The sequence below is a fragment of the Cavia porcellus genome, unplaced genomic scaffold (assembly GCF_034190915.1).
Source record: "Cavia porcellus strain 051 isolate PalLab524CR breed Dunkin Hartley unplaced genomic scaffold, mCavPor4.1 scaffold_10, whole genome shotgun sequence".
NCBI lineage: Eukaryota > Metazoa > Chordata > Mammalia > Rodentia > Caviidae > Cavia > Cavia porcellus.
Genome location: NW_026947493.1, coordinates 50,621,825 through 50,649,514, shown reverse-complemented (window position 1 = coordinate 50,649,514; position 27,690 = coordinate 50,621,825). Strand labels below are relative to the sequence as shown.

The following is a 27,690-nucleotide window of genomic DNA, read 5'->3' as shown; positions in this document are numbered from 1 at the left end:
AATTTAGTGGAAAAAGAAGGGCAGGAGATCAAGAAAGGGGAAAGACAGGGAAAATAGAAAAATTGGTGTGTTTCAGTGATGTGCTAAAATTACCATCATTGTTGCTTTAGAAAAAAGTAATGTTATGCACTGTGTCAACTTGAAAGACTCAGCAGGGAGCCGGGATCCTTACTTTGTAAATACTCTCAGCCTGTAGAGGAAAGGGGCACAGAGACCTGCTTCCCTCTTTTGCCCTACTGCTCTTTTTGCCCAGTTTCTGTCTTGAAGAATGGTGCCAGTGCCATGCCACCCTGCCTTGCAGCCAGATGATTGCAGACTGAAACTTCCAAAAACTGTAAGCTAAATAAACCTTTCCTTCCTTCATTCTGAGTGTTGGGTATTTTGTCTCAGCCACAAGAGCAAAGTAACCAAGGCAAGTAATTTAGTAAAATGGTCATGTTGTTTAATTATGAGTCTAAGATTGTACTGAAATAAGAAATAAAATAAACTTTAAACAAAATAATTCATCATAATATTTTCTTAAAATAAAAAATAATATGGTGGACTCAAAATGCTACTTTGTTATGATTCACCAGGACAGAGGTTTACACAGGTATTTGATCTGTACACGTTTATGACATTAAATCACGACACCAAAGGCACCATCACAGCATTAGATACTGAACCAAACGTAACAAATTCATCTTTAAAAAAAAACCCAAAATGATACATTTTAAGGTTATACAAATAATTGAAATGTGTTACGTGCTTTTCAAATACACTGTTTTCATATACGCATTGCAATAATCTCTAATTGATAGTAGGGTACCAAAATTCTGCTAATCAAATAACAAAACACAAGATGCTGCAATATGTAGCCAAGCACCAATTTAGCCCATCATTTGATTCTCCTCCAAACTAATGGACTACAAAAACATGGACAGTGAACTGAGTATTTAAAAGAACCACTGAAGTAATCTAGGCCTCAAATGTCTTGAGGTTTAGTTTTCTTTTTTTTATTATTAGCAGATTGTTTAAGAAACAGTAGGAAAGACTGGAAAATTTAAATTGATGTTTTCTGTTCAGTGAAATACTAGGGCTCAGACAAAAATGTTCCCTGGAACTTAGGAAAATGTGGGGACAGAGTAGATCCATTTTGGGGGACTGTACTTTGGGATTTTCCATAAAATTTAGAGCATAGAAAAGATTCTTCTGAAAATATTTAGTAAACAACTTCAAAGTACATTTTATTTGGTAATGCTAACATAGTTTAAGAAATATGTTAAAACCGGATGATTTACAATACCTAATCATTACATAGCTTAACTGGAAATCTACCTGAGAATATTCATTGTCTTTACCAGTTATTGGAGACACAATTCTTATCAGTAGGGAAAAATATAAGATAGAAAGACTTTGAATGAAACATTAAAATTTTATTATTTGTTCAAAAGTATAACCAAATAACACTACTGAATTATACATCAACAGATAAAGATGGAGATACCAGTCTTTTATACATGTACCAGTTATTTAGTTTATTTCCTTTTAACCTCATATACTATGTTAAAAAATAATTATCCTGAAAATGAGACACAACTATAATTCCTTTTACTAATTATAGTTGTACTGACTACAGACATAAACCAAATAAAAATAAGTTTTATCAATGCCTGTTTCAAAAAAGAAAAAGCAAAAAATACTTTAGTAAGTACCCTTCGAACTGGAAAATCATACACAAATAATATTATTTGGGAAAGTGGATGCCAAGACACATTAACTCACTTTTACCCTATTAGTAAAGGACATCACTGGAATCAAGCACTTTTAAATGCTGTACGATTAGGACATAGTCAAGAATGAGAATACTGTGCAACTCAAAATTTTACAGAAAGCAAATGACTTTTGCTTTGGCTAAGAAGCCACCAATAATTTGTATCTACAACCAGCAGAGGGCGCTAGGGCCTGCAGTATGGTTAATAACAAGTGGACTCTTCTTGAGTTTGGAAATTGCCCAGCTAAATAATGCTTTAAAGAAGAAAAGTGGTGATGCTAAAGAAGTATAACTGCATTCTTCAGCACTTAAGTAATGTTAATTATTAAATAAAACATTTAACTAGCCTGTTTTGTGAAGATTTAACACAGGTTTTTATTAATATTTCTGAATTAAGAATTGAATGAATAAAGGAATATTACTAAAGTCATTAACACTAACAATTTACTTAGCACCACATGTTTAGCACCAGAATAGGTATTGATAGCTCACACTTAATTAACTTTAACTGCAGAAAAAAAAAACCCTAAAATTGGCTTGAGACTATGGTGATTGTAATGTATTTTTAGCACCATTGACCATAGTGAATTGTTACAGATTCTAAGTTTTTGATTGACATTAGTAAGTCAAAATTAGAACATGACATACTTTTAAAAATCATTTTATGTATTTAAATGCTTTCATCCACACATATGACAATACAAAATATTATAATACCAAAGACAATGTTAAATATTAATAGGTAATTTTATCCTCCCTAAATACTTGAGTAGGTAAAGGCTTCCATCTGTGTCAAGATTTGGCTCCTGTGTTATTGAAGAACCTAAGTATGTTGTTATACTGGTAAAAAATGAAGACCAAAATCTTAGAATTATAATTCCTTCATAGAAACATTCAGTATATCAGTTTGGATACTGCACTTACTTAATAGACAGGGCATGACCCTAAAACATTCAAACTGGCATAAATGCATTAGGTTAACTTACAGAGGTGCTGTAAGTTGACTTAACACAAGTTTGTAGGTATAGGGAAATATGTATTATTTCAATTCAAATTTTCTGAGAAAACTATCTTAGTTCACGTGACCTGCTTTGTGGGTCAGCTCTGTCCTATAGCTACAAACTTTCAAGTGAATGTTTTCAGGAGTTTCAGATGGAAGATATCAGCACCACCAAATGAGGTTGATAAAGAAGCTTTGAAGGGCCAGAAGACAGGCCGTTTACACTACTGAGGAAAATCCTAAACAGTGGTAACCGTTATTTATTCCATATTTTCCAAGTACACTTATTTGTCATAACCAGAAATATTAAGACTATGCCTACAAAACTTGCAGACAATTTTATAAAGAAATCCATTGCATAAGAGCTAAAATGGTATTTTTTTCATTCTTTCTTTGATACAGAGGCCAAGAACTTATACTGGAACATAATATTCTGACTTTTCCATTGAATAAAGAATGGTTAGAAAGAAAAATCAACCCTGTAGAACATATATGCCAATTACTGTTTCTTTAAAATGAAACATTTCCAAGTGAAAACCTCAATACTGACTCTTTAAAGCAGCTTTTATGAAATAGCTTATACCCAGACCCTTTCTGCCTCTGAGAATTACAGTGCAAAATAGTTATCCTAGCACCACTGTTGCATGCTATGAAAATATGAAAGACTGTGTTGATACTAGCAAACTTTCATTTACTTGAACCTAGAAAATAAAATACTTCACATGGCCTTTTTATATTAGTAACTTTAAAAAGTAAAGAATCACAAAAATACCCATTATGTTTCAGTTTAGTTGTTAAATTATAAATAAGCTTATTGTTCTGCTTGTATTTTAGAAAGAACTGCTATGCAAGCATAATTTGTAAGTGTGTTAGATACAAGTCTTGATCAGACTTGTTTGACAACTTATTTGGATTTTTGTCACATTCAAAGCTTTATATTTAAGAATTTTTGTGTTAAAAAAAGAATCAAAGGTGAAATTACTCTAAATTGTTGCAATTTAGACTTTTTAGCTAACTCTAAAAGTCCAAATAAACATATATTACATTACAGCCATTATATAAAAAGCTAGGATAAATACAAAGCATTAGACAAAGTTTGTGCCCAAAAGGAGCTCTATTAATAGAAATTTTAATTTTCAGAAATTTTACTGATGTGCTAAATTTACCTTCATAGGAGCCTCTGAAATTGTGGCAAATGTCACCATTTTTTTAATAAAACTAAGAAATAAAGCCACACAAGTAAGCTGGAAAGAGAATTTGAATATGAAGTTCAAGTTGTTTATTACTACTTGTTGAAGTCTTCCTAGACTACTATATCAATATTAAAGATGGACATGTTTCCTAGATTTATCAGGCAAATGCCCCACTCATAGAGTTGCCCTCTAATTGCCTAGATGTCTTATGTGAAATTGAATTGGGGCCTAAATCATAGAATTACTTCATTTTATTACTCAAAATATTTCTTTTTAATAGCATCCAGATGTGTGCCCACAGAGGCAGGGTAGTATGACTGCAAAACATTTGGCCAACATATTCAATTTATAAACATAATTGGGCCAGTTGTTAGTCATCAAATAGACCCAATTTCCAGATGTTGGGTTCCTTTCCCATTGAATGGATCTAATTAGTAATCTGTCATCTTTCAATGTATCCACCCTAAGAAATTGCAAATGTGTTCAGAATTTAAACTAGTAGCTTCCTTTTATTACTTGCATTCTAGACCTAACCTTGTTTACTTGCTCTGTAATCCTATGGAAGTGTCACACTGAACAACACACAGACAACTAAAGTGTGATATGTTCATTTTTCTTGACCAACATGTGGCATTTTCCTCTAGGAAAAGAATTTCATGAATGAGGAAAGGTTGCCTCTCCATATCACATAAGTGAAATTTTCATAATGATTTAAGTGATTTTCATAATCCAAGTTAATCACGAACTGAACTTTTTCTTTCTACAGAAACACAGAAATAAAGTTAGAAAAACATCCAGAAAGGTAACAAAATTCTGTCTGCACACACAGTATGCATGAAAGATCCTCAATATAGTATTCAAGGAGCCCAAAAGATAAGTAGACTGAGTCTCAGTAAGTAATGACAGGCAAGGCAGGAAAGAAGTGGCCTTCCAGTTCCCACATGCAATCTCCACCATCTGCTAATGGGCCTCAGGATAGACTCTGATGTCAGAATATGCACTTTGAAAACTCTACTCCTGTCTCTTGGTGCAATTACCCTATTTCTGAGTTTTATCATATATCCCCCAAATGTTGTTTCTCTTGGACTTCATCAGTTTTTGAGTGTCTTGCTTTCAGCTTTCCAAAGTCTTATCTATTCTGCTCCAGAAATATGTGGGAAGTTGTTAACTTTTCCCTTCCCCTCTTGTTCCAAATACTCTAAATTTTCCTGAGAATGAGAAAGTTTACATATTGCCATAGTCGATGATTTATTTCACCTATGGGGATAGCTTGTTATTGTGTTTGCTTCCTCAAACCACATAAAAATCAATTTGTTAAAAATTAGATTTACAGAAAAATTACTAGGCTGTTATATTTCCTGAATATCTTTGTGAGCTTCATTAGGGCCAAAACTATGTCTAATTATCTTTGCACTATCAAAATATAGCCAACAGAGTCCCTTGTATGCAGTAAGCACTCAACATGTGACTACAAACTGAACAAAATGACGCTAAATAAAAGGGTTAAATTGACTACACACTTTGATGGACTCAAATGAGATAAAGTATCTCCAAAGAGAAATTTATGATTACTTAATTAAATTATCAGTTGCTAATAACATTGAATCTTGTTTTGTGAGCAGCATAGAAATGGTGCTGAACATATCACACCACCTCAAATGTACTTTAAAATAATTTTCAGTTTTGCTCATGTTATTTATGTGTTACATGATATAGTATATGTTTGTGTGTATGCATGTGCATATATGGGCATATACATATGCATACATAATAGATTGAACATGTATTTTACTACTTGGTAACATAATAATTTATCTTCTTTATAGTGCAAAGTTTGGGAATTGTATGAAAGAACTATGTTATCACTACATATATTATATTTTAATTTAGACTTAAGAGGTCAGAAAATTGAAAGGGATTTTGATTATATCCAATGACTAAACAATATACTAGACAAACACTATACAAATGAATACTAGCATGAAAACATGATTATCATAAAATATGTATAATATGTGCAAAATTCAATATATATATATGCCTGTGATTCCCAGAAACCATTATATTTTCTGGGGGAAACAGTAAGCTTATTTAAACCAGTACAGGTAGTTTGATGTTACTCCTGGAAAACACAGATTGTCAGTACAAGATCCTCCATAAGTTGGAGGACAAGATGAACATGGTACTCCCACTTTATATGGTGCTTCTCCAATCCAATTGCCTCTAGAAGGGGAATAAAAGATTGCATTAGTAAGACAAATTGATCAAAAAATTAGATTATTCTTAAACATACTTTATTGATATGTGATCAACTTTTGAGACATTTAGTTTAGAAAAGCACTGAGAGTTATATTGATTTCTTATTTCTGTAACTCTGTCTGTATAATTTGGTTTTTAAATACTTTTCATCGGAGTGAATAAATATTACCTTAATGTACAGGTACGAAGTGAGGCCCTGCAGTAGATGATGATATCATTAAGCCAGGGAATGCTTTGTTGAACCCCACCCAAGTGCAAGCTATAAGGCCATGATTACCTAAACTTAGTCCTCCTAAACTCATGATAATTATCCTCTTTAAGGCTGATTTTAAAATACTAGCATTTTCTGGAATGCTTAGAAATGATGAAATGAGAGAGAATTCAGTATATATACAAAGAATACACTAAATTTGTCACAAAATTTTTTGTGAAGTGACAAAACATTTTAGATTCCAGGCTTCATAAAATAAACACTCTTCTGAACTACATCCCTACCCAGTCCATCATACTGGCATAGTAAAAAAAAGTTCAGATGAGCAATTAAGGATGATTTCAACTCTTTGCTCATATATAAATCCATGGTTACTTACTGTTTGTAGTTAATGGTATTACAGTTTGATACCATTGAACACATTTCACTGAATTACTTTGTATTATCAGTATTTCTTTCACTGATTGATGGCCATGATCATAATAATAAAACAAAGTCAGCATTCATGACAGTTAAAAAGTAGCTGTGACGGATTGTGACTTTCTGTAATGTGATTTTTTAAATTATACAGGTGAGGGTAATAAATGTATGTTGAGTAGCATGGTGATTAATAACTTGAATATTAAGAAATGTAAAAACTGGGGCTGGGAATTTAGCTCAGTGGCCTAAGTGCCTGCCTGGCAAGAATGAGGTTATGTGTTTGATCCCTGGTACACCAAAAAAAAAAAAAAAAAAAAAAAAAGTAATGTAAAGAAATGGATGATCAGGAAAAACTGTCATCAATGGCAAAAAGCTACGATTTGGCTACTAGTTAACATTTTAAAACTTTTAATTACTTAGGTTTCAGAAAAAACTTTTTAGTATTACTGAGATACATCATATTAGTACTAAATCTTAATTTCTTGAATCTGTAAAGCAATAATATATCTCATCAATGATACGAGAAAAATTTAATCACTGACCAAAAACAGAATAGTTAAATGAGACGAAAATACCTTTGACCATTTGATAACTTACTTACCTGGTACATTTGTGACAAAGACTTAACAGCAAAATATAAAATGTGGAAGTAAAAATATCAAAGAAATGCACAAATTTGTTATTTTTGTAAACAATGCAGGCACATTGTCTGTCCCAAATCTCTCCATCTTAATAAGTGTGAAGAAGGAACCATCAGGAAATCGCTATTTTTCTTTTCTAACTTTGTGGAAACACTGCCACTGGCGCGATGCCCTATCAATGAGTAATGCACTTATTGGTGACACATTTTCTCATTCTCTCCCCATGCTGGACTAGCGAGAGAAAATCTTTGTTTGGGATTGACTTTGGAAGACACTAAGACTATCATAAATCCTTTGCACATTTGGTTACTTATTCCAAGTGGGAACACAACAGAGTATAAATATTGGAACATTTTATCATATAAAGAACTATTGTTATCAGGAAGGCATTTTATCAAATGTTGGCAAATGTTTGTTGATCCTTATTCTACAAAAAACTTCATAAATATGACTATCGTTTATGGTCTTTGATAAATTTTTACAATATATTTTATGTAGCCATAGATGAGATTACAGAGTATTTTTAATCCAAAAAATAACAGAAATAAAGGATTCATTTCAAATGTCTTGCTTTCCTACTAAAAAAAGTGAGCCAATGTTCTGATACTGATAATTTAAAATATGGTGGTGCTGATAAATACTTATAATATTCTTTTTGAAGGCCTTTTATATAGTTATTAAAACAGTTATGTATAGTGCAGTTTTTACAGTTTCCATGAGAGGAAAAAAAAGAGGGTAAAGAGGATTTAGTGACTGCCACCATCCCAAACTGTTTTGCTTACAATTTTAGACTAGAAACTTTGCTTTGGCAAAAAGAAACGTGTCACCTGATAAGTTTTTAGGAATATGGGCATGATGATGGCCAGAGAATGAGAACTGAGGACTGAGGACTGAGGGATGATGTTTAGGGGGCTGAGAGCCGGAGATTAGAGGCCACAATGCTAAGTTTTACTGATTTGTTAAACACTCCTATCAGGCTAGAGATATTTAACACCATTCAAGATCCTGGAAATAGAACCGAACCTGGTACTTACTTTGGGGCGTAGTTGCATACCAAGTACACAGCACGTCGCCATACTGATCCCCAAACATTCATGTTCTGGCAAGTATGAATTGCACATCCTATCCGATTAGAAGTGGCCCAAACCATCTGTGAAAAGAAACAAATATTTCCTCATATTATTAAGAAAATGATGGTATGCCAAAATAAGAACATTTTTTAAAGTGTCAATCATAAAATATTGAAATAACCTGTGTATAGTGTGTGCACATGGGGCCAAAACACCTCATAGGACATCTGGGGTTGCAATCCTGAGGATATGGGAAAACATAATCTTTCACTTCATCATACCATGGCTTGACCAACTGGAGAACAGAGCGGTATCTGTATGTTAAGGGGCAAAAGAAAGAAAACAGTACAGCAATTGTACTTTTTACTGGGCTCGTGTTATATTGTTAATTCACTTTTTAAAGATTATTATGATAATACAAGAGTATATTTAACCCTCAAATTACCAACATATACTAGTATTTTTGTATTTCTCTAGACTGGAGTAAATGGTCTTGCATTTGTCTAAATTTATATTAGATTACTTTGAAAAAAGAAAACATTCAGGAATCATCAAAGTGCTATTCAATCCATTTTAAAAATTCTAACAGAACTTTATAAAAAACTCAGAACTAGGCTATCAAAGTGGTCACAATAATAGCAGTGATGCATTTTCCCCTTAAATACGGATAACTTTAATTATAGTGATAGCACAACTGATTTTCCTGCTCTGTATAGAAAAGAATGGGTCTTTGGAAGATTGGATAGTGATATTCTGTAGTGGTAAAAATTTATCCTATCAGTTGAAATAGACTTTACTATAATTGCATTTACCTGCATATGTATGAATGTGTGTGTATATATATTTATATATGTAAATACTAAAAACATGTATTGTACTTGCCTATTAATTAATATGCAAGTAAAAACAATTGGAAATTGTGCACACACATATGTGCCCATGCATGTGTGTACATAAACATGTACGATACAAATGACTTCTTCCAGAGTCATGAAAATTTTCCTGAGGAAATGGACAGGACATAGTATCTGCTTGATTCTTTCTAAGATTCTATGAAGTCAATGACTAAAGGGCTGTGCTCTAAGGGTGAAAGAGGAAACTATTCTTACTAAGATTTTTAACTAGTTATATCATTCTTGAAGCCATCTAAGATAGCCACTGGGCCTAAGGTCACTCACTGCCTGATACATAGTGGGACTCAATCAAGTATTTTCTGGTATTACTTGAAATTGATGTCATTTCTTGGAGCACAATTAGTAGTCACATAGACAAACTGCATTGATATGAAATTGTCTCCTACCTTCCAGTTCGTACAGATAGATTTTGGCCCAAAAATCTCAACAAGTAAGAAGGTCCATGATCCCAAATACAAGTAGCTGCCCAAGCCTCTGCAGATTTTGCGAGATTTTCATCCCAAACCTGTAAGAATGACAAATCTTCAGCTTTGATGGGTTTGCTATAACAAACAAAACTAAACAGAAAGGAGTGATGCTACTATATCCTAGAGTCTTTCAATTCTGGGTCCTGAGACTATTTTAACTAAAAGAAAGCAAATTCAGATCACTAATGTTCAAAATTCTATGAAACAACATATTGTATATAAAAAATTATCGTCCTTACAATTACATCTACAACCGACATCTAGATACTAGATCTTGTAAGTAAAAGATTAGCAAAGTGTCATATCTGATTACAACTAGAGGACATTTTTACTGAAATTTGTAGCCAGCAAAGTCATCTTTACAGCAATAAAGAGTCATGCTACCAGTATATTTTAAAAGTAAATATGATCAAATTTGTTCAAATTGATTTAACAAAATTAACACATCCAATATTATATAGCAAATTTCGAGATCAAACTACATCACAGTACAATACATTTCATGGAAACTTAATGCATTATACCACTTGTATCTTTAGTAATAGTAATGATATTGAAGTGATATATATTTTTAGGTGAATGAACTGGAAATAAAACATAAACTTAACTTCACAATAGTACATAGAGTGCTGTAAAAATGTATTATACTTTAATTAAATAAATTTTAAAAACAATAACTGCTGTTTTCCTTGAAAAATGAAGTTAATAATGAAACTATTCACATGTAGAACATTTAAGTTAGCTGTGAAAATTGTCGAAGAAAATTTGAGTGAGATTTTGACTAATATACATTGACATTAGTTACCACATAGATTAATATGCACATTTCCATAGCTGCATAACGACGCAAACCAAGCATTTGTGGATCTACCAATAACATAAAAACTCTAAAATGGTATCTAGTTCTCTAGTAAGTTCCAAGGTACATATTCTACACAAAGATATTTTTCAAAATTTCCCAATGTAAAAAATAAAAAAATAATTTAGTGATATACTTATGTGTTGAAAAGAGTGACTTTCAAATTGATATTTTAAATTCCAAGTTATGTAGTTATTTCTGAAAAATCTGTGTTTTTATTGTGACTAGATAGTGATCAGTAACATATTTAGGAAGTAAGACTTCATATGATGAAGGAAGGTACAGTTCTAGAGTCACTCAAAGTCACATGCAGCTTCATGTGAGAACTTGGTGCCTTCCTTCTCATCAGCCTTTGTGCAGTTAAGCAAAGGTTAAGAGCCACGTGTCAAGTTTAAAACTTGCAAACAAAAATTATCTTCCATAAATTGACATGGAATTGCTAAATTTACATAAAAAGTTTATAAGTTCACAAAGGTCATATGATATCACAGTAACCTAGGACTGAGATGAACTTCATAAAACATTCTGTTCAACTGATAACAGATTTATGCATATTTGTTCTCTGACAAACTATTAACAAAGTATAAATTTCCAAAATATAGACCATGCTTTACCAAAATAAAAAACAGCATAATTATTTCATGAAGAGAGTTCAGCAATTCATTTCTAAAATTTTATTTCTGAAAATACCATTAACAGAATGTATCTCTTTAAAGGATGTTTATCTTTGTAGTTGGAATTAATACAACTTTGTAGTTGTATTAAATTGCACATTCGGATCTAAACACTTTTCTATAATCTACTAAAATATAAACGCAACTTGGCATAAATAACAATGACCTGAAATGCAAGCATACTGTATTTTTTCCTATTTCTGCCAGTAATATAATCTGTTACTAAGAGCATGACAGCTAGTATCTATCTGCCATTTGACTCATTCCAAAAATAAAGAAATTTAATGAGGCCATTTTTTAGGGTCCATTTTATTTTATTTATTTCAAGAAAATAAATGTATTTGAATAGTCCCAGGAACAGAACCAGACTAATCTAAACTCTGGATCTATACAATAAAGGAGAAAACCCATAGATTCTATTTGACATAAATAAAAATATTAACACCCCTGTTTCCCATCATTTCATAATCTATATCTATATCTATATCAAAAGATTAGGTTGTATTTTTAATATATACAAAAAACCTTTAAAATGTAGCAATAAGTATGTCACACTATCTTTGTGCTCTGTCATATATTTAAAAACTAAGTACTGGGGGCCGGGAATATAGCTCAGCAGCACAAGTGCCTGCCCATCAAACTCAGTCCAATTGCTGGTACCAAAAATACAAACAAAAAACCTAAATATTTGGAGTGTATAAATTCATGCCTCAAATATGTTTCTAAAAGTATCCTTTTTAAGCATTAATAAAAGATATTTTGATACAAAGAAAATGTGTTTAGAATTACTGGAGCTGACATAATTGAGATATTTCTAGTAAAAGTATTGTAAGTAAAATTTTTGAGAATCTTGTTCAGGGGAGGAGGACTATGTTCTTTCTCTACCTGCTTACTTTCTGGGAACTGGGGAAAATTATCTCTGTCTCCTCCATGTTCTCAAAGGAAGATTCCGGAAAGTCAGCCAGGCACAAGTCAGGTGCCTTACTAAAGTATGATATGCCCTCCACGATGGAGAGATAACTGACTTTCCCTTTAATGCTGGCTACAGGGATATTAAAAACACTACACTGTGGTCTTTTTTTGCATTTTGACTCACACTCACCTTGTATGGAAGGGAGATTTACAGAATATAGGGCGATACGATATCTAAAAATCACATCATATCTTCTGGTACAGTTAATAGCTTTATTTTTGTCTCTGCATTTCCCTGTTGTTTACATCTCCCACAGGAAGATGGGTTTATGCTTTTAATATCAAGTAGTATTTAAATTTATGAATAGGAAAGCTTTTTGAGTGTCAAAAATAACAGTAAATCATAACTTTAATAACTATAGAAAATTTTAACAAAAGATCACGGTCTGGAGGCAGAGGTCCTGTGTGATACATTCTTTCTGATCCAAAAGCCCTAGGTTGGAATGAATGTTGCCAGGATAATAATGTGAAAGAATTAAACAACTTATTGACATTTAAGGGACAAGGCTGTAAATTGCCTAAACATTTAACTTAACTTGTAAATTTCTGTATTCATGAATGACAATCTATTTGTTAGATATCTCTGAAAATCTTTTCTGATCATTTATTTAAAGTAATCTTAGTATTACAAACTATAGATGCATCCACAGAGGAAAAAAGGACACAAGTACACTTATTTCTATGGATCACAAGTAAATACACAAACTACTGCTATCTTTTGTTGCGAAAACTAATCATCTGGTAATTACTTAGCTTTTATTCAAACAGCTTCAACATTGTTCATAGTTCTCCCCCTCTGTCAAATAAGATTCTGCCATAGATAATTTCCTCATAAATGCTTCTAATACTACCTTGGAAGGAAGAGGCAAAAATTAAGAATATTATGCATCAGTTTGGAAAATGCTTACAGGACCCATTAGAACTTAAGTATTATTATTAAAGTAGACAAGTTATCAAATAAAAATGGCCTACAGTGGAGTTAGAGTATGCATAGGTTTGCTGTTCTTTTAGCTGCTCCACATGCTGTTCCTTTATTCTTTGTTATTAGGATCCATTTAGTTGGTCAGTTCACAAGTTGGTTAGATTAGCTTGAATCCAAACATTCATTATGAGCTGCGTTACTATTACTAGTTAGTAACTTGTATTGGACAGAATACCTTGTCTATAAATCGCAAGAAATATAAAGCACTTATACTAAGACTTGAGAAAGATCCAGAATACAATCTGATTTCATTTAACTATCTAGAAGAGTTAATTCTATGAGGCAAGAAATATGAGAAGAATGCAGCATTCTCTTCAAATTCAGAAATCTTTCAAGTGTGGGCTGAAGAAATACAAAGTTGAGTCAAGGGACATTGCTGTGTGTACGAGATTACCAGCTCTCACATCTAGACAATGAAAACAACTTAAAATCAACCCAGATAAAAGGTATCTAATCAACTCTCATTAGATTTGGGATCCACAAAACAGTGGAAGCCAGGATCATGAAAATCAAATTACATCTGCAGCTCCCTTCTTATAATCCTAGCCTGTATGCCTGGCCAATCAGAAACATTTTCGAAGTTGAAAAGCATCACTAAACATTACTTGGGGCTGTAATTCTACCTTTATTTGAAATGACATTTTTTTCCTCAAGGAAGTAACATCTTTAGGTCAGAAATTTGTCCTTACTACTAATACAGCTAAGAAACATGGCTTATTGTAGTAAGTAGGTAGTCATATTTTTCAACATAAAGTATACAAATATATAATTACTCAGTTCTCTTAAGGTCAAAATTATCAAAAAACTTTTAAATCATTAAAACATTATTGTAAAATTTAGAAGAAATTAAAAAGAACTGTTTGTTGTCTAATATGAATTATTTAAATGTATGAAAAGAATAACTATCAAGAAATCTATTGAAATGTTTAAAATAAATTGAAAATATTAAAGTTCTAGTACAAAACTTTAATTTGCAAATATAGACATTAAATAAATGTGATTGTCAAAACTTGCAAGATTTAAGAAACACAGTTATTCATAAATTGAAGCTTAAATCAAAGGAAAAAATAAAAATGCTAATTTTGAAAATCAAAGTGAACTATGAAAAATTTTTCTGTACATGGAAGCCATCTTCTAAGGTATAAAATGCTAAAAACAAAAATAGTCACTTTTGAATTTTTGAATACAGATTTATGAACTGGTTAACATCATGGGTGCTAGGTGATAGCAATGGTATTGGAGGCAGTGTGGCATGCTCCAGAGACTTTCATTTTCTTGGACATTTCTTCAAGTAGTCATTTATTACATACTTAGATAAAACTAAACATGTTTTATGTAATATTTTTGGTTTTTTTTTTAATAGCATATGTTGAGTTATTTGGTCTTTTTGTTAGAAAATTGTCAAGAGTGCTGACTTGAAGAGGGTAGAAACTGCCACTCAAATATAAACAGCACAGTTATTTCCCCAGGGCAGCCACCAGCTTTGAAACACTTCATGGGCATTCTTACAGTTCTGTTTGAAAACAGGTGGGCTTATCCTCTTTAGATAGAAAAACTTGTGAAACAACAGGTGAAGACAACTGAGTTGAATATGGAAGAATCTTGTTTAACAGACAGATGGGCAGCCAAAACCTTGCCTAGTCTGAGGGACGGAGGTGCTGGACCAGAGAAAGAAAGGCTTCATGGCAGAGGCTCTACTTTGTAAAGGTGGAAGGGAAAGGTTAAGAGAACTTGATTAAAACAACATTCCTTCCAGTCTCAAAAATACTTTCAGAAATAAGACTCAATTATATATAAAAAGTAAAGGTAAGATCGTAAGGATTTATTATAAGTTTAAAAGATGATGGTTTTCCTAAAAGAATACCAAGTCCAGGTAGGTTTTCTTTTTATTTAAATGGACATACTCTTTTTTGAGGGACTTTAAACTGAATCATTGCCAGCATTTATGCTTGTGTTTTAAGGGATTATTATCATTCTCAGTGTGCTTATATGAAAGGGAGTCCTGCCCCATTAGCATACATAGGGGGTAGCAAGAAAGTGACTCTGGACCTGTGTTCACCCCAGACCTCCTGACAGACAGAGCAAATAGCGACTGCGGCTTTGTCCTCAACACTGAAAAATGGAATGAGTGCAAATTTCCATACTGATCAAAATGACCTTCACTAATTCAGACTTTTAGGCAGTCTATAAATGATTAATTATTGAGGGGCACTGGATACTGTGAATTTAACAGTGAGAAGGACCAGCATGAACTTACAAAACCACTCAAACAAATGAGTAAGTGGAAATTATAATACATTATATAATTATATTACCTAAAAAGTTCCCAAACAGTGATAATAAGCCACTTAAAACTTTGCTTCTGATATTTGCTTAGACAATAAAATATATTTCCAAGTAAGGGGCATTTCAAGTTGCAGACATCTGCAGCTCAACATGTGCTCTAAAAGTGGGTGCAAAATGGATACTGAACTAGAATTAAGTGATTGTATGGACTTTACCTCTGGAATGACTCTTCATTTGGTATAACCTATTAATTGATTTAGTATTCTTTACAAAAATGTGGGTATTTGAGTGACATAGCATGATTTTGAGTTCAATTTTAGGTCTTAAATTGTATCTATGATAGTTCTTAAAGCACATTTGAGAGTTCTCCTTGGGGAAATATCTCCAGAATATTCTATGAACTTTGACTAGGAAGATACTTAGCCCAGTCATGGACATACTTCAGCAGTAGAGACCTTGAAAGCGCACTCATAAAGTGGTTCTTTAATCATGAGAACTCCAAATGGCTTCATTAACTGAGATATCAGCTATAACATGTCTATGAAATATGCACAGAACTTTCTCAAAATCCAAAATCTTAAAGACAAATTTTGCAAATGAAGCAATTTGTTTTTCATAACTCTGTATTCAAAACTCTTTTAACCTATAACCAACTTAGTTCATGAGCACATAAACCGACAGGAGAATATGCCCACCAAATCTGCAAGACTAACATTAGGAAGCGTCCACAAGAATTAGAACAAATGAAGAGTAATTTGTAACCTCTACTCTGTATTGGTCAGGTCAAGCTGCTTCCAGGCTCACTATCAGAAGTACGTACCCATGTTGGAATTTAGTTTGGGAGAACACTAGAGAAGGACATTCCTTATTCAGAAGCACAGGACTTCCAGGTTCTAACATGATCTAAAAGGCACGTCTATGTGGACATGCATGAAGTATGAGAGAGTGGTATCTTAATTTTCTATTTCTTAAGGACACAACTTATCTTTTCCAGTATTTTCAGAAATCAAATCTCATTGCTAAATCTTCCCTGACAGCCTATGTTGGCAGCAGTCTGAAAGAAAGAAATGATATGTCTAACAATTTAATGCAAAAGGTCTGTTGGTCAAGAAAGATCTTGCTAAATATAAGTCAGGAGTCAATGGTAGAGATTTCTTTTAATATCAATTAGAAGACTTGAAGTACTCTGATATTGTTAAGTTTTCCAAAGGTAGAGTGAGAAAAGGGCAAGAGATTTGATTCCACATGAAGAAATTATTTCTAATATTTAATGATATCCTCAGACTAAATGTATGTGGGAAAATTCTTATCCAATGGCTCAAGAATAGGAGAAATGAATACAGGGTGGGGACTACATACTGCACTATTGTTGAAAGCATTGGCTTCTTGTCACCTAGAACCATGTTCTCACCATTTTAGTTAACTTGCTGTGTGACTTTGAAGAAGCTACACTCTTCAAGCTACAGATTATCTATTTTTAAATGTAAAGAATTGTTCCTATCTTTCAAGACTGGTGAGATGTAGCTGAGACAGTGAAGTGAGACACTAGTTAGCAGCACACAGGTCTGATGAGAGGCAGCGGTTATCACCGATGGGAGTTTTAGAATGGTTGTGATATCAGCAAAGCAGAAACCTGAAATGAAAAGCAGCGTTCAGTGCTTTTTTTAATCACATTACCAAACATTAATCTCTACTAAGCAAGCAATCAGATAAAATGACAACAGATAAGTCTAGGAGTAACTAAAAAAAATCAAAAAACAAAATTATACAGAAATAATAGTGAGCTTGCTTATAGGAAAATAACATTAGACAGTGGGAGATACCATGAAAAATACTTTAGAAGTTTTAAAACATTCATTCCCCCATTAAATCTCTCTTTAATATATGTTTCAACTTGAAATGTTAAGACCATTTGTGGAAGGATTTTAACAATGGTTCATTTTTCCAGAGAAATATAATAATCACCAGCCACAATTTAATCCTGCAGTTATACATTGGAAAGTTACTTTCATGTAAGGTTAATTTTTTTTAACTAATTCAGGGTTACAATGTTCTATAATGGATTTCTTGATAAACTATCTTGTGATACACATGCAAACCCTATATCTTACTCTGCCCGCTTAGAAAAATTCAAATGCCTTTCCTCCTTCCTACTGCTTGCTAAAAACACAATCTCCCTGTAATGCAGAGGGACAGATTTAATAGAATGTCCATATTTAACTAACTTACAACATACAAATATGATGCACTTTTTAATAAGAAAAATTGTATCTTGAAAAAAATATTTGTGGACTCATTTGGTTTCAAATATAGGGCAGAAAATTATAAAAGATTTCATTAAAAGTTTAATTTAAAAACAACTTGTTGGGCATTGTTTCATATTCATTTTTTTAAAAGATTGATACTTGATCTTTAATATTATAGATAATAGACTGGAAGCATTAAAATACCATCTCTTTAAACTTCAATTCGGGATATATTTTAGGTCAAATATTTTCTTGTCTGACTTCAACTATTAGTTTTTATCTTTCACGCCTTCTTTCCATGTTATTTTTCAAAAATTCCCAAAGACCACCTAGTATTTCAAGTTCATAACTGCTAAATGTTTACTGACTGCTTATTGAATAGTTTTCACATATTAAATTCACACCATTAGATTAGGTAGACTAATCAGTTTCTTGTTTTCAAAGTCCTCTGGTTAGTCTGTAGATGCACCTTACCCTAAGTGCCTCAGGACTAGGTAGGCCTGACGATTCCCAGGTCCCCGACACAGATTCGAGAGAAGTGGTTTACATCTGAGGCCTCTTTCCAAACTGGCAAAAAAAAATGTGGTATTTTCTTGCAAAAATTAGATTCCCAATCATAAAATCAATCTGTGCTGTGCCTGAGACACTCCCCAACCTCTATTGTGCAGAATGATCCGTTTTCATTAACTCAGCCTGTTCTCATCCAAAACTGTCTACAGGTGAAGAATATGCCCTCCCATGCATTAGCTACGTGCTTTTTTTTTTTTAATTTTTTTTTAAGTTTTATTTAAGGAGAAAAGAAAAAAAAAGCAGAGAAAGGGTACAAGTTATACAGATTTACAGAAAAAAAACAGTAGGAAATCACTAATTAATGGATTACATATTGTCATCTTAGAAATAATTGTTCAAGTCACAAAATTAAAGCTTGTAAAGTGGACATTCCAACAGTGACACTGCAAACAGTTCTGTTCAATGATCCAATAAAACTCTGTGATATCATTTCCTATCTTATACACTTAAATATACATGCAGTTATATAGTTTAGAGCACTTTCTTTTCCTCTCTTTTGTACAATGAATATTACACATTTTGGGTTTCATTGCTCCCACGGTTCTTATTACTTTTTGGAAGAGAGTAAAACCAAATGTGACATAACAGAACAGATTCGGTCAAGTCAAAAGGGTGGACATAATAGATAATATAAAAACATAATACAAAGTGATCCACAATGGTTACCATAATGCCTCCCGCTATCTCTAATAGAATTGCCTATATCATTAGTTATAATACGATTGAACAAAACAGTAAAGAATAAAACCGACAAAACCAAAACATTGGAGACATTGTAGGTCTTCAAAACTTTTAGCTACATGCTTTAACCTCCACAGATGTGTACCCCAGAGGACATGCCACTAGCCATTTACTGGCTGCTTAAAATCTGTTCTTTATTTTGTGTTCTCTCAGAAGAACCCATTGTCCTAATCAGAGATGGACTCATCGTCTCTGACTGCCTCACCATTTAAATCCTCCTTCCGCTTCACCATGTGAATCATTTACTCCTATTGACTTGAGTCTCAAGTATTTCACAGCTCTGATTCACTTTGTTGTACCCTTATTGACTCAAACTTAGTTCAGGTTTCAATTATCTCTAACCCAGACTTTCATGACAGCCTCTAGACTGTGCATCCTGTTTTTACATAGCCCTCTCACCAGGTAGCCAAAATGAACTTTCTGAAACTCAGATGTGGTTCTCTAAATTCCCTGCTAAAACCTCCAAACTTCCCTTGACCTTAGTATAAAATTCAGACACATTTCTTGGTGTCCATCCCAACTTCATTATATACTACTCTTTTTACACAACTTTCAAACCACATTAAATTTTTATCTACGCCTCCAACATACCATGTACCTTCTTAGAACACCTCTCTATACAGACTGTGCAGTTCTTCTGTCCTTAACTTTTTTCCTGTATGACATTTATCTTTTAATACTTAATATTTAGAATCATTCCTCCCAGAAGACTTTAGTGCTGCCCTATCGCAGATCAAGTCTAGCCTGGATCTCCACATGTGATCTCAAAGAGTGCCATATTTATTTATTCTGCTTTATCCCTCAGCATACTTATTTGCCTGTCCACAGTACTTCCTTTCAGAGGATCTGTTTCCTGTGGATTTTTCTTTTCAGTGCCAGGTGCATGAATAGACACTGGAATGAATGATTGAATTTTGAACCACTCTTGCCTATCTTAGCACCATACTCACACATTCCAGGCAAAAAAGTTAAAAGACTTCAATGAGTTGATCCACAAACATTTGCTAGGAGTTTGCTGTAGGACAAAAACAATGCTAGGCTTTATAAATACTCATAACAAGCACAGTATAATCACTTTTCTATGTTATCATATGTGATGAACTACCATTTGTCACCAAAATAAGCAGCATGGAAAACTAGGAAATGTAATCACCCTCTATGAGGCCCATGTGTCACAGCTTGTCAGTTTGTCACCTTATAGTAAGCTTCTAAATCACACCACATTAATGTTTGCACTTTTGTACTTCTTACAGTGTATACCGACAATGGTGACCAAGTATTCTTGCCTTCAGTTGAATCCCTATGTGGAGAGCTGAGCGCAGAGAAAAAGCCTCAAGGTTACTGCCTTCTTTGTTTGTATACAAGTAATATTCAATGTGCACCTTGGACAAAATTTCCTACAAAATCGCCCAGTCTCAGTTGGAAGCCAAGACACTAAAAATGTTCTACATCCAGGGGAACAGGAAAGCAGTGTTCCAAATGTGCTGGAGAAATGCCTTCCTGTCAGCAGTCTTTCTCATTTCATTGTTTTCTGGCAACTGTTCTCAGGAGGCTTGCAAATGGCCCTTAAAGCATACACTGAAGAGACTTAGGTTAGACTCATCGAATTTCCTATGTTTACAATATGAAAGTTGAGTTATCCTTTCCAAATGAGAGGAAATATACCATTACTTCATTTTAAAAAAAGAAAAAGGAAAAGATGGACATCATGAGTGGTTAGTCAACTTCCGAAGAAAACAAATTAATTCACATTTTCTACTTTCACTTCTACATGAAGTCCAAATAAGCAAAGTCAGCATTTTTCTTTAGTCCCAAGTCATAAATTGTCATCTTATATAGTCAGCTTAATGGCTCTTTCTGAGAGTGAATTAATCTATTCTCCATTCATTCATTCAAACCATGCTATTACTTTACTACCTGCTGTGACTTAATAATAAATATTTTTCTCTTTTCCATAAAAGTATAGAAAACCTTGTTCTTTGAGCTCTACAAATAATATTTATGCACTAAAGAAATAAAAGTAGCCATATTACCAACATAATTGCTTCTTAAAATCACACTACATATTTTTTATTTTTCATTTTTATTTTTTAGTTTATTTCCATGATTATTTCACATCAAGCCTCACCATTTCCAATACTCTGTGCAGACTGCCATCTTATGAACTAGTACTTGTTTCTGCTTCTCACTGTAAGTGACCATTGTTGCATTGGTCTTAAGAAATCACTTACTCAGTATGCTTACTCAGCAGTTGCTATCTTTATGGTCACATTCATTGACCCACCCTGAGTTCCTTGAGCTGCAAGGCGCATCTTCCTAAAATATACCTCTGCAGCACTTGCCTAGTGTATAAAAGACTCTGAATTCAATATTCAGGACTGAAAAAATATGAGGGAAGGACTAAACTTCTCAGTCTCCTTAATTGCTTTTGTCTCAAACAATACAAAAGCTTTTCTCAAACTCTTAAAAAAAAACTAAGCCTACAGTTACAATTTTTCTCTGTTGGTGATTTTGCTCGAGCATTTGCCCTGCCCCTTTCTAAGCATCTATCTCAAATGTTCCTCCTCCAAGGAGCCTTTCATGATATGCCAGCTGGAGATTATCGCTTTCTTCTTTAACTCATCCACAGTATTTGTCTGTCCCTCTTTCATTACATCAATCTTATGCACCAGTGTATTATGCTGAATTATACTCTTAGTGGTTTTCCCCTCTATTTGTTTTGTTCTTACAGCATTGTTTATGCTCTAAGGACAAAGCTTTTAATCTTTGGATTGCCTTTCTCATGGAGGGACCTTAAAATTTTTAAATTAACTTATTCAATTGACTTGGATTCAGGGAATATCCAACAAATTTTACTCTATGTGAGTGTTACAATTTCATTCTTTTGGTGATAATTCTTATTCTAAGAAACAAGTGTGGTTTGTGGTTTAGAGTCATAGTTTAAGCTGCCTTTAGAAGAATGAAAAACAGCTGGTGTCCAAGGAGTTCTGGAAATTATTCAAGAAACTAATTGTAGAACAGAAGCCAAGGATAAAGAAGTTGTACTTGCATAGTTAAAGCCCTGTCTATATTAGCATACATATGAAAAGACAGTACTTTACAAAGTGAAATATTTCAAACAATGAGTTTTTAAATTAAAATAATGGACAAAATATACAAAGAAAATGTTATGGAACCATAAATGAATGTCAACACTCCAGTGTTCAAATTGCTTTTGCTTTATTTAGTCAATTATACATAGCAAATTATTTAAGAAAGATCAAATTAATTTGAAGGGATGTTTTAGAATTCATGAAATTTTCCTTTATTTCAGGTGTGTGTGATAAACTATAAAGATGAAGAAACTAGTAAACTATTTAGCATAGCATCAAAAGTGATACAGTTTATAAGCATATAGCAACATGGATTTCAACCAAATCAAACAAGTAAAGGTTTCTAGTTGTTTATATCTAAGAAATTACCTGAGAAAAGAGAGACACAAAGATGCATAGTCATAAAATTAACATCTTGAAGGCTTAACTGACAAGTTAGCAAGAAATGCACAAATACCCGTAACTATGTTAGATTATAATGTGAGCATTATGACAATCAGAAATTCAAAAGAAGGAGAAATCGCAGGTGGGTGTAAGAAATACTATTAGTTTCCAAGATTCTGATATCAAAAATTTGAAAAGTAAGAATATAAATAAAAGAATAACTGAGGAGGAGACATTCAAGGAAGAGCACATGGAACAGTAAAAGGCTCAGAGTTATAGATGAGTGGTTACAAATAAGGTTGCAGGGATTAGAAAAGACTTGAACCAAAGGCCATCTTCTGTGAAATCATCACTGAAGACAATTTGAATATAGGGCTGGTGACTCAGAGCACAGATGTTTGTAAGGTGATCACAGGAGGGTTGTCCTATGAGATACATAGTATGGATTAGCAACTGAGCTAGCTTTTCAGTTCCTCTCAGTCCAAATCAGTGTTGAGTAAGTTAAAATAAAACTAAACTAACAGTATCCAGCAGAGATCTCTAGTTTTCACTTAGCTTAGAGAATTAAACTATGTCCTGTGCCTACTCAGACCTTCAAGCTACCTATTAGTTTTGCTTCCCAGCAGGTTTTCTCATGAGAGATCTGAAGTATTTCCATTGTTCAGTTTACTAAGAATTGAGCCCTTCTAACTTAATGAGTTCACTAGCAGGAGCACATTTTCCTAGGGCTAATCAGTGTTCCCTCACTTCAGATCCCTTTCTTTTTACTCTACCCATGGCTCTCCCACCAGTGATGACTTCCTCCTTCACCTGTCCCCAGGCCAGTCTCAGTGAACCCTGCCTTTACATCCTTATTAAATATCCAAGCTTCACCAAAACTCACTCATCTTCATAGTTTTAATACCCTATAACATAGTGTAACACTTAGTTATTTGGTTTGTTGTTGGATTCCCACGAAAGGGTCAAGAATGTGTATCTGTTCCATTAAAGAATGTATTCCTAGAGCTTAGAATAATGATAACACGTAGTAAATGCTTAATGCATGTTAAATTCATAAATATATGTGAGTGATCTATATGTTAAGTATTTACATGAATAATAAGTATTTACAGATGGCCCTCATATTGATTTATAAAGCTTAACTGTTCTAGCTACTGTTTCTCATTACTTTCACTGAATTAAGGAAGATTCATAATATAATTAGCATTTTTCTGATTCTTGAAAAGTAAGTCATGCATAATTGTTTTGATAACTGAGAAGAAAGTAATGAGACAATAACAAGTAGAAAATGAGTACTCCATGATTTCACTTGACATTTTATGGGGGGAAACAAAGATACCCTGACATCTTGAGAGAGTTCTCTGATTGTGAGATGCTTCCCAATATGAATACGGACTTTGGAATCATGAACACCTAAATTCTCATGCCAGTAACACCATTCATTATCCATACCACCCTGGCTTAGCCATTAATTTCTCACAGTCAAGTGATTTCATTTGTAAAATAAAGATCATAATCTTAAACTCACTGGAGAACAGGAGCTACTGACTAAGATCATCTATGAAGTCAATTAGTCAAGCCCTTGGCATGAAGAAGCAATTAAAAACATGCATATGGAATGGATTGATGCTTGTTAAGTGGGAGGAAATATTACTACAAAAGCATGGCATTTCAACCTATTTCAACTATATTTTACCCATTATGCTTTTGCTCAGGCTGATACCTCTGCTCACAATGTCTTCAAAATATTGAATTACATTTCTTATTGATCGATCTTTATGATTATTACTATTCTCATTTTAGGAGAAAAGAGAGGAAAACTGAACCTTACACACATTATATAACAAATGAAAACCTATGAAGTAAGCAGTAAGTAGCCTGGGTGAGTTTCCTTCCAAAACTGTTGAAGCATTCTTGGTCCTCATCTTAGTCAGCACAGCAGTAGCATTCCTGTCAGAAAGCCACCCCAACCCTACAGTCTGAATATTATACCTTTCTGAACACTCACAGAATCTAATGCATATTTCTTTCCTAATCCATAGTAATTTTTACAAACTCATTTGCTCCTCTTTTCTTTATATGTCTACATTACCTACTACAAAAACTTCTATATGGATACCTTTCCTACCTGGGAATCCTGAATAGGTATTCTCTGTACATCTTTCACACAAAGTTAAAAGAAATCCACAAAAGCTAGTGTTTATTTAACATCTCTCTATCCAGAGACTGTAATGTAATTTTCTACTCTTCGATTTATATATTCCTTAGAAATTTATGTGGTACACATTACCTTTATCCTTCTTTTAGAAATGAGATACAGAGTTCACACAGCCTATAATGCAGAAGTAGGATTTGAAAACAAGCATTTAAATTCCAGACCTCATAAATTTAATCATGAGACCACACAGTCTATCACTCACCAGGACTAATTACATTTCCACCTTTAAAGCATTCTAGAAAATTGCATTTTCATAGTCTAAATTGGATTTCTATGACCTATCCGCAATATGACAAGTCTTTATTTTTCCTGTGACATAAGCACCTGAAACTAAACTTTTAAAACTTATTTGTATAAAATAGATGAATCTAGAATCTGATAGGAATCTCAAATTTTAGTTCAGCACTGTAAAACCATTAGTGGTAACACATGCCCCCATCTCAATGTGGAAACACCCTTTAGTGGTCTCCATTGCCTCAATATAGGCTGAACACTGTGGTTGTCAGAGTGCTGGACTTTAAAACATAACCTTGAATAAATTCAAAACTAAAAGCAAACTTTAACAAGACTCTTTTTAATACCAACTTATTTTTTTGTACTGAATAAAGTGGTTTAAACACAGAGTCTATTTTTACGGCAGAGCAAAGAATGTGTCCATGGCAAGTTGGAACAGTGCACAAGTGCATTGGCTTCACTGTTATCTCAACGACAAAGCATTAAATCACAAGGAAGAAAAGTCAGCATGTTCTCTTAGAATGCAAATAGATTAGTGCTCATGAGAACTTTGTCCAAGAAAGGAAAGAGACACCTACCCAAGCATAAATCAGGCACATGAAACCCATAATTTCAAAAAATACTTTCAAGAAATGTTTTAGTTGATAAATGTGACTACTGGATTCAGAAAGCACAAAAAAGATTCCATGTAATTCTTTTATAAAGGAGTCCTTCCAAATGTGATCAGTCAATATGCCATACTCTTCTATGTTTCTAAAGATGTGTTTCATCAGTAGTTATGAGACTCACAGAAGAGAAATCTACAGACACACACACACACACACACACACACACACACACAGAGAGAGAGAGAGAGAGAGAGAGAGAGAGAGAGAGCCTATGATGGGACAATATTTAACATAATTAAGCACATACAAGTTTTTGCTATGTTGAAATGTAAAAACCCTTATGATTTAACATGTAAACATATCTGGTCTTTTTAGGTCCTTCCAACGCACAAATAAAAGCTTTCCCACTCAGGACTAAAAAAAAAAAAAAAAAAAAAAAAGTATTCCTCTTACCATATATTCCATATTTGCTGCGGGTGGAAATACCTTGCCCCGAACTTGATTATGATAATCAAGAATGGCGATCATATCATTCTGCGAAATGTAGCGCTTCCGCCTGGCTTTGGGAATATCCGCTGAATCTAGTGGTACGTTTAGAGTTGCTTCAATATCAGCGAAATTATTGGTTGGCGGAGATGAGTCAGTGGAATTGAGTAAGACAACAGTACTTGCTTCATAGAGAAGGGAGAACAGGAGCGCACTGCTGGCGGCAGAGATTGCTATCATTTTCAGGAATGAAGAGGCCACTGAGCTTGCTTTAAAGCAGAAAGGTAGAGTTAGGGTCTTTAAAAAACAGTGGGGTCACAGGATCTGAATTCACAGCTTCATTAGGGAGAAACACTTGTTTGACTTTCTGCAAAAATTCAAACAAATGTTTTACAATTTATAGCAGAATCTCTATTCACTTTCCTTATTTATCTTAGGGGTCTGTAGCAGACCCCTAAGAAGAGCTTTCTAAAGGTAGAAGATTCTAAACTAAACAGCATGATCACTAACCCTAACATAAATGTGAACATTTACCCCAAATATAGGAGCTATAAAGTGAATTGCTGTCAATTTGTTTTTAGTGGGAAATCTTTAAGAACTGAAATTCACCTTGACAGTGAAGAGGAAAAACTCCTCTGCAGGTCACAACAGAGAATGTGCTGATCATGTCTCCCAGGCATATACATACACGACTTGATAGAACACATACAAAATAGTATAGAAATCCAATCTCATTTCTTAAAAAAGTCAGCTACTTTAAATCAATACATGCAATATAAACTTGTTGAGCCAAATAGCTTACCTCTGCACAATGCCAAACTGAATACACAGTTCTTCCAAAAACTTAAAGTTCTTTGTTATGTTGTAGCAGGCTTGTAAGAGCAGTGTGTCTTATTACAAGCTCCAGAGAGCAAAAAGCCTGCAAGATTTGAATGCTGCTGGTTACGGGAGCAGCTAACAGCTTTTATATGTCACAGTATGCAGCGTCCAGAAAGGGCTGTCTTTCTTAGGGTCTCTTAGCCAAAAACAAAGGGGAGGGCTTTTAGATAGAAAAAAAAAACAGTGATTGGGTGGCAACCTTTTTATGTGGGTGGTGAGGAAATTGAGTCACACCCACAGCTTACAAAGTACAAACCATAAAAGACAAATCTCTTTTTTTTTGTTTCCTGGGCTTCCACCTTGTCTCTGAGTGGTTAATTTTTCTCATTTAATGTTTTCTAGTCTGGTTCCCATACAGAAAAAAAAAAAAGGAAAAAAAAAGACCGTGGGTTCTTGAAAACACAGATGGCTGAGTAATAAGTACTACATTTTTAAGGATAGTAAATGACATGGGAGCTAAAAAGAGCAAGCTGATATTAAGTCAAGAGATCAGCTCACAGAGTTAATCTAGGTGGCCACAAGAATGATGCA

General features: G+C 33.5%; 1 protein-coding gene across 1 annotated transcript; it reads right to left on the bottom strand.

Moving 5' to 3' along the window:
• Nucleotides 1–499: 499 nt before the first annotated feature.
• On the bottom strand, nt 500–27,275 carry Pi15 (peptidase inhibitor 15). Its single transcript, XM_003480052.4, has 6 exons — nt 27,083–27,275; nt 26,248–26,549; nt 9,848–9,966; nt 8,729–8,861; nt 8,512–8,627; nt 500–6,169 (listed from the first exon to the last, which is right to left on the bottom strand). The coding sequence occupies exons 2-6, from the start codon at nt 26,518–26,520 to the stop codon at nt 6,034–6,036; spliced, it is 777 nt and encodes a 258-aa protein (XP_003480100.1). The 5' UTR covers nt 26,521–26,549; nt 27,083–27,275; the 3' UTR covers nt 500–6,033.
• Nucleotides 27,276–27,690: the final 415 nt, after the last annotated feature.